We start from the raw sequence: 8,459 nt of genomic DNA, 5'->3' as shown, positions 1-8,459 counted from the left end.
TTTTAGTATACAATTAAAACAGCTGTTATAATAGGACCTTTATAATTAGATAAAATTGATTTAGAATGTGGAAGATATTTAGCAATATGAAATAATATATACACTTGACTATAGAAGTTTATTATAAATGCATTCATAGTCTCACAGATTTATAGAAGTTTTTAGCCCCGACAAAGATTAGGTGTCTCCCACAAAGGGATGTAACCAAAGAAAATGCTCACATAGTGTCTGTCTCAGATTCGAATGCACAGAAACATTTCAAAATAGATTCTATAAATGGATCAACATCAATGAATGGTTCCACTGTGTTGTCAGTTCAGGTTCCTCAGAGTAAACTAGCTAGAAATGCTGTAGGTCCTGAGAAGGCTTGTGCAGTTGCAAGGTGCTGGGTCAAGCCGGAGCAGGCAGTCTGCGTGACGTCTGCTATATTTGGGAATGACATTTATTATTTTTTTGTGCACCGTTGCCCATATAGTGGTATAGCCCGTCCATCCCTGCATGGAAACACTAGTTTCACTTCATGCACTACTCTTGTTGAAAGGAATTTAGGCAAGAAAAACATTTGCAACACTTTAAAAAAAGACAATGCCTCCTTTACACAACTTAGAGAGCGATTGTTTTTTTTCAAATAACTAACAAATATTAGATTATAGAACAATGGAACATTTTTTACCCCGCTCTATCCTCCCCCCTCTCTCGTGAAAGAATCCTGTTTAAGCGAATGTATAGATATGTTGAAGTAACTAGGGCTACTCATTTACACTATGCAAAGAGTCTGAAGTAATATTATAATAGCAAATATATAATTATTGCATGTAAACGTGTAGTGGCCACTTCAGTGACCAGTGTTTAATCACATGTCACTTGTAGATACACAGCTTATGTAAGTGGACTCAATGACTTTAATTTGTAGTTTTTTTTAGTAGTAATAGTAGTAGTTATCTAGTGATTTCATCTTGATACAAAATATTTTAAATTTTATAAAGTGGAGATAGAGCTCTATTTAATTTAATTTTTTTTTTTATTTAAGAAATTGGGATTAAAAAAAATAAAATCAATATTATATTTCTTCTTCTTCCTCGTTCTCATTGTTATGTTGGAGTGTTCATATGACTAGACCAATACATGAGATGAACTGCGCAGTGGTTTCCAAATCAGGGAGCTCTCCATATAGTTTTCTTTCTATTGGAGTGATTTGGGGCCAATGTCTTATACGGGCCTCTTGGTAAAGAGAGCAGTTTTGGAGGACGTGGTCAGCATTCTCTTGTGACACTCCACATGGGCAGATTTCACTGGTTCCAATTTTGAGCTTCCGGTGCATGTGTTGTCGCATTCACACTTTATAATCTACTTCCTTGTTTGAAACTAATCCAATTAAACGTATAGTTGTTAAAATTTTAAATGTCGACAATTTCTTTCAATAGACCTTGCTCAAAATGAAAGTTTTTTTCTCTGGATATTACATGGTTTTTAGGCTTCACTGGTTTTACTTTGGAATCACTTTAGGAAGTATGTCATTTTATTATTTTTAAATCAATGCTGTTTTGTTTTAGGTACTTCTTTATGAAATGACACATTTTCTCTTTCACGGTATAATTGAAGATTAACGTCGAAGTAAAGGTAAATGTCGTTACTAGATAAAAACGTTCAAAGTTCTCTAATGTAACTACAAAGAAAGGCTTAAGCAAACATATATAACTTGAATTCAATCTAAAGACAGTAGAATACGAAATGTTAATAAATAAGGAAGGAAGGTACAGCCGAAACATGTGAACTATTTTCAACACACTTTTATAACATTTCAAAATAGAAACTGTTAGGGAACCCAGTAACACTTATCTGACACTATTTCTATCACAGTTACAGTGCCAGATGTCACAGTTTATAAGTTTCTCTCTTGTTAATTGAATTCGTTGTTGATTCGTCTGGGGTGCTAATAAATTGTAACTGTGATGCCGAGGATTCTGTAGATATATCTCTAGATCTAAATATGCTCTAGAGATTCAATGAACGAAGATCCTTTTTTTAAATTCAAATACAGAACTTTAATTCAAGACTTGGAATCACAATAGTAGGCCTATACTGTATGTACAGAAATAAAACTGTAGCAGATGAATATCTTCTTTCAAAGCTCAATAATAAAATATATTCAGATAAATACTAGATCTAATCAAATACAAGACTTGTCACCTCAAGTTACAACTCAAAACTCAAATACGTCTTATCTCTATAAAATCTCCTCCACAAGTAAATATAAATCCCGCTTTCTTCCAAATCATCTTCTTAACTCAACCACAGCCAAGTGCTATAGCCCAGCGGTTCTAAACCTTTTAAGCTCGGCGACCCCTTTTTACAATCTCAAAGTCTGCCGCGACCCCCCCCCCCCTTGCTCACATACACATCAATAGAAGAATAGACAAAAAAATCCTTTTTTTTTCGATGGTCTTTGGCGACCCCTGGGAAATCGTCGCGAACCACAGGTTGAGAACCCCTACTATAGCCCATCCAAATACTCCGCGCCAGATGTCACCGGATGTTATGACGTCATGGGTATTTCTTGACACTCGCACGTGCGGTTTTTTCCGTACTGGACATAAATATACTAAGTTTATTTTACCCTTGACTAGGTATATTTTAATTTATACGCGACAATTTCAGGATTATCATTTTCACTTCAGACACTTTATTAATTACTTCTAATTGATCGTCATTTCATCCTCATGTTAATATCCAATCGTTGTATTTTAGGGTCATAAATATTTCATGAACAATAAATAATTGATGTCAATTTATTTCAGTGTGTGAGTATGGATACTTCGGAAAATGTTATAATCAATGTCTTACTAACTGTAAAAGTTGTTATTCAGATTCTTGTGTATGTCTGTTGTGCAAGTCTGGATATCTTGGACAATATTGTACAGAAGGTAAGTAGAATATTATTTTTTTTTGTTTCTTTAGACATCACTTTTTGTTGCTATTGTAATATCTTTCAGCTCTTGAACAGTTTGTTAAAATACAGTCCCAAGCACTAAAATGTGTCTGTGGAACCTTTATGTAAACGCGGCTGAAATAATGGCTAATGAAGGTCCACTAAACCTTAGGAGGGAAGGGTCAGTACTAACTTGTTTTGAGCGATGCAAAAGACTGAATGAATTCCATCTAGTTAGAAAACTAGTCAATGAATATAGAGATGCAGCAGACGTATCCGAATGAAGTCTTGTATGCATCAGTTCACTAGAGACTTGCTGATAAAGCTGGCCTCTCTATCAACGTTTTCACCGCCTCATCGCTTGGTGTCTCCCCCACTGTCCCTGACATTCACCTGAAACTTGTAGCATAAGTGTTCACTAAGGGCATTCATCTTATGACCTTCAAGTACTAGCAATGGAGACCACCAATGTCTCCAAGCCCAGTGCTATTTTTTTTTAAATATTGTAATATACCTGGTGGTGACACAGATAGGGGTAATGGTGTGTGTAGACAGCCGACACATGATAGGTGTGAGTGGCAACACCACTGAAGACTACATCAACAACCAGGCAGAGCTAGTACCACCTAAAGAGCAGGCTGTGAGTTTGCATCATGCACAGGCAACGATCCAAAAAATTAGAAATGAAAAAGTGGTTTGAGTACTGGATCAAGTCCGAAACAGCCCGGGGAGTCTGTGGCACATAAGCGCCCTGACAGCATTTCCCGCGGTGGAGGCTTCCCAAACCTGATAAAGCTATTATAGCACAGTACAGGACAGGCCACTGCCCCTTGGGCTCATATTTCTCAAGACTCAGGCCAAAATTTGACTCACAGCACCCCACTGGTGGGAGAAAGAAGAAACCTTGCTTCATATTCTTTTTAACAGCCCCAGACTTCCGATCATAGTCTCGACAGGTCTGGGAAACTACAAATCCTCGAACTTTATGGGGACATTTATGCACTAAGAAAAACAGCAGAGTTTCTTTTTGTGGCTTTTGCAAGAGAGGATTTGAACCTCTCAAGTCGTCCATCAAATGGAGTAGGATGATGATGATAAATGTCTTTTAAAAAATATTATTTCAGTATAGAACGAGCTTGTACCCAAGCTTTAGTTATAGAGGACTTTAAATGTATAGTTATGTCAAATGTTGGTAGAAGCTTTTTGCTGTTGTATGCACAAGAACAAGAGTTGTAAAAATAGTTTTTATTTTAACTTTGCAATAACTTTTCTTCATCTCTAGTAGATTTATATTTAAAACTACATTTATGCTGGAGAGAAACTTATGAAACACATTTTAAGCTACTAGATCTAGGTTTAAAATTACATTTATGGCTTTATTAAACTTGTGACAAAAATATGAAATTAAACAACACAGTACAAACTGAAAGACTAGATACTAAGTGAAATGCAATTGATTACAATTAAGATACACATGGCTGCGTTGTTATCAAATTCTATATTTTATATTTGATTGATCATTATTTATTTTTTTGCCATAATACTAAAGGCTTTGAATAAAATAAACTGGGCTTCTAGTTATTAAGCTACATTCACTCTAGTTACTCTAGTAGCATATAATCTTCAACACAACGGATTTGTTTGGTTTTAAAAGTTAATCTAATTAGATCTGAATACTTATTTTTAACAGCGTGCAGAAAAGGCATGTGGGGGGAGCAGTGCAAAAACTATTGCAGTCCAAACTGCGATTCCAACAAAAGGTGTAACGTAACAACAGGAGATTGCCTGGGAGATTGCAGAGCTGGGTTCTATGGACCTAAATGTGAAACAAGTATGATAGCAAAACTATTTTACTCTATTGAAATATTTTTAAAATGTTTATATTAAACATCACTGACACCTAAATCTCAATTATTGTAACTTTTGTTTTCCTACTCAATTTCAATACCAAGTATTACCAAGTTAGTTTTATCTAGAACATGTTTTCTTTGTTTCATACAGAATGTAAAATAGGAACATGGGGAAAGAATTGTTTAAGTAACTGCAGTCCAAACTGCGACTCAAACCAAAGTTGTGACATACTAACAGGAGATTGCCTGGGAGCTTGTAAAGCTGGATACCTTGGGCCTCAATGTCAAACACGTAAAATAGTTCACAATCTTACCTGTACTTTTCTTTTTTAATGATGAAATGCAGAAAAAAAATGACACACTATGTCCATGAAACTAATTGTATTGTGTTTATATCATTCATGCTTTATGTTCATGAGAAACAACAACAACAAAACGATTACGGTAAAATTCACCCAGATATCCTCCCCCCCCCCCCCAAACCAGTGATAGTGTATTCGCGTAGTGAGAAAGCTAAAAGTCTGATAGCGCGATAGACAAAAACAAATTGGTCAAAAATATTTCTAATTGTTGTTGGTCTAGATCTATTACAAACTTAATTAGATGACTGAGCCAAACTGATTGATACAATTACACTTCGTATAAGTTTCCTAGTTTTTTTAAAAGTATTTTTTAAACATTTTTCTTGTTTATTATATACATTACATTATCTAATATAAAGTAAAGTAAAGTTCCTCTTTCCGACCTTGAGATCTATGGGACAGATGATGTAAAGAAGGTCAACTGTTTCTGTTTTTGAGGGTGTCATGTGGCCAGCACAACGACCAACCGCCTTTACCTTTCCCCAACTAATGTCAGGTACCCATTTGAGCTGGTTGGACTCAGGGGTGCCCAAAGATCCCCAAACATAGTGGGAAGCGTGGTCGAGAGGCTAAGTACGCTTAAACTTGGCTTGGCATGGCTACATACGAGGTTTGACACCCGACTTGAGCAGAGTTGTGTTTACTGAGCGCCATCCCCAATGGTCCACAAATGAGATTCGACCATAACGCCATAATCCCATTCGCCACCAGGATTCGAACCAGGACACCCGGGAGAGAAGCCAGGCGCTTTACCGCTCATCCACACAGCCCAATTATCTAATATATAAAGCTAATTATAAGGAGTATCCATGTATGTATGTCAGCAAACATATTAGCTCTATCAGCATAGAGGAGTTACCTGATTAGTACCTTTATATTTTTTTACCTTAATTTGGACACACCTAAGAACCACTCAGAGGTTTTTGTAGGAGGAAAAACACCTTCGTTGATGTCGTTGTAAGCCTAATGCAGTAGGCAGGAGAAGAATATGCCAAACTGAGTAGGTGCAAGCACACATCCATTCTTTGTTTGTGGCACATTTTCCGGCCATGGACCCAACAACCACGTCGCATCGGGGTTTCTTTTTCGAGTCATGCCCAGATTCACATTTCGAAGATAATTTTGTACTAGTTCTCCAACTGGGGGAGTTCTGGGGTGCATTTAGACTTTGGGTCTCACCATTTGAGACATTGCTACCCACCTAGAGCTCGTTCTCTTGGCTAGCTTATGCTCTCGTCACACTGCCGCGCATACCTGGAAGGTATTGGAGAGGTGGTCAGGGACCGTTATTCTCAGCTCCCGTACGCCCGCCCTCAGCGAACCATTGTCTCCGGAAACTTACGTTCGACATCCCACGACGCTTATTGAGCGCGTCTTTCGTACCGGCATACTCTGTATACTTTGATGCACAGGCACCCACGCACTGGGCTGGATGTCCTGGACTTTGCGAACCCTCTCATCTGGCCCTTGAAACCACAAACGGGGAATGGTCTTCGTTAGCCATTGCTAGAGACGTTGGCGTGTAACATAATTTGAGGGCACTCTAGATATAACTTATAAAAAACTTAATGAGAGCGAGAGAGAGAAAGAGAGGGAGAGAGATAGTGAGAGGCATACAGAGAAAGAGAGACAGAGAAAAAAAAAGATTCCAATTGCTAAATCGGTTCATTTCTAGAAAGATTATAACTTTTATCATTTTTTCCGATTAGTAATTTTAAACTTAATTTTTGTTTTATTATGTGAGATATTTTTTTTTATTTCAAATGAAGATTCTTAGCAGTTTCTCACAATGATGCAGACACACATGTGAGAGACAAAAAAAAAAGGAAAAAAATTGTAAAATAGGTTTAAAATTCGTCACAACTTTCCACCTGTGCTATTTTGTTAAGTTTCAATTTAACTGCAAATATTTATATCTACATTTGTTTAGTTTGTCCTCCTGGACTGTATGGACTCGACTGTCAAGACAATTGTTCTGAAAACTGTTTACATCCATGTGATAGTACAGATGGTCACTGCTCACCTTGTAGACCTGGATATGAAGGAGAAAGTTGTCAGAAAGGCAGGTCCACTATTTCTACACTACTTTAACCTCACGAGTTTGTCTCTTTTGATCATGTTTTGTTTACAATCTTGAAAGTAAAAAACAAAACTATAAATAGTGTGAAACAGTGTGAATAGAAATGATATTGAGATGTTAATTTTATGTTATCTGATAAAATGTCCTTTTTTTTTTTTATTTCCTTTAGCAGTACCTTTACGAAGAAAAGAAGAGACATCTAACAGTTTTAATTTTGTCCATTTTGGAATTGGTGTAGCATCCTTGGCTGTAGCAGTGGCTATTGTGTTTGGAATACTCGTGTTACGCCGCAGTCTATTAGGAAGACGTCGAACGAGAGTTTGCAACATTTATAATCAGCCAGATGTGATCAGTTCGGACATGAATCAATACGTGAATAATCAGAATCAATCAGAACTGGAAGAACATCCTTACCAAAATTGAGAAAGAATATTACAGAATTGTCTTTAGATATAGAAGAAAATAAATGTTTACATACTTGTTTTAATAAAAAAAAATTGTTATTTGTTATCTCAAGGGAATTAATAATGGCTTAAATTATCCCCGTATTTTTTAAACAGAGTTATTGGACTTGAGTGCCATCCCTATGTTTGAAGTGTGAAAGGTACATATTTTATTCTTTATAGAATAATTGACGACACACCTTCTCATTTTAGAATGTGTCAAACATCCTTTTTTTTCAAACAATGCCCTGAATGATTCCACCACATAAATGGTCCCTATCAACTCAACAAGCCAGCATGACAAAATACTTTACGTGGTATGGTGGAACAATAGACCTCATTCTCCAACCGTAAACAAACAATTTTGAGCCACGTGCTTCCCTATCTTTTCTATACAAATTACGATATAATTTTAATTAACAATGGTTATCACGTGACAGTTTTTTTTCGTTGTTTTATCAATATTATCACGTGATCGTTCGTTTTGGTGAATGAGTTCCATTCATAAGAACAGCACGCTATTTCCCATATACTAGACAACAAATAGCCTGCAGCTGGAGAGATATAGGCTTTCTATAGTGAAAGTAGAACTATGAAAGTATGGTGATATCTGCTTAGGTATAATAAAAGTAAGACATAATAAATGCTGGTTTGCAAAATATTTTAATGGGATTTTATATTCAACGTGATCACTTCTGAGGTTTGTTTGCATTGGTTTGTAGGGCCAGGACGTCAATGTCAGCGGCAAATAGTTAGAAACAGCTTTCTTCTAGGTTTTAAATGGTTTTAACTAGA

General features: G+C 36.4%; 1 protein-coding gene across 6 annotated transcripts; it reads left to right on the top strand.

The window, feature by feature from the left end:
- Positions 1–1,335: 1,335 nt before the first annotated feature.
- Positions 1,336–7,715, top strand: LOC106067283 (multiple epidermal growth factor-like domains protein 10). Of its 6 annotated transcripts, none has more exons than XM_013226459.2 (6): positions 1,339–1,509; positions 2,799–2,924; positions 4,620–4,760; positions 4,931–5,071; positions 7,072–7,203; positions 7,394–7,711. In XM_013226459.2, exons 1-6 carry the CDS (start codon positions 1,437–1,439, stop codon positions 7,642–7,644), a joined length of 864 nt encoding a protein of 287 aa, XP_013081913.2. In that variant the 5' UTR covers positions 1,339–1,436; the 3' UTR covers positions 7,645–7,711. The 6 variants fall into 6 exon arrangements, with proteins under 6 accessions (XP_055884849.1, XP_055884848.1, XP_055884847.1 ...); XM_013226467.2 differs by having other exon boundaries at positions 1,340–1,509; positions 2,868–2,924; positions 7,391–7,709; XM_013226452.2 differs by having other exon boundaries at positions 1,340–1,509; positions 7,391–7,709.
- The last annotated feature ends 744 nt before the right edge of the window (positions 7,716–8,459 follow it).

The sequence above is a fragment of the Biomphalaria glabrata genome, chromosome 5 (assembly GCF_947242115.1).
Source record: "Biomphalaria glabrata chromosome 5, xgBioGlab47.1, whole genome shotgun sequence".
Classification (NCBI taxonomy): domain Eukaryota; kingdom Metazoa; phylum Mollusca; class Gastropoda; family Planorbidae; genus Biomphalaria; species Biomphalaria glabrata.
The sequence above is the reverse complement of the archived record's forward strand: the minus strand, read 5'-3'. Positions and strand labels throughout refer to the sequence as shown.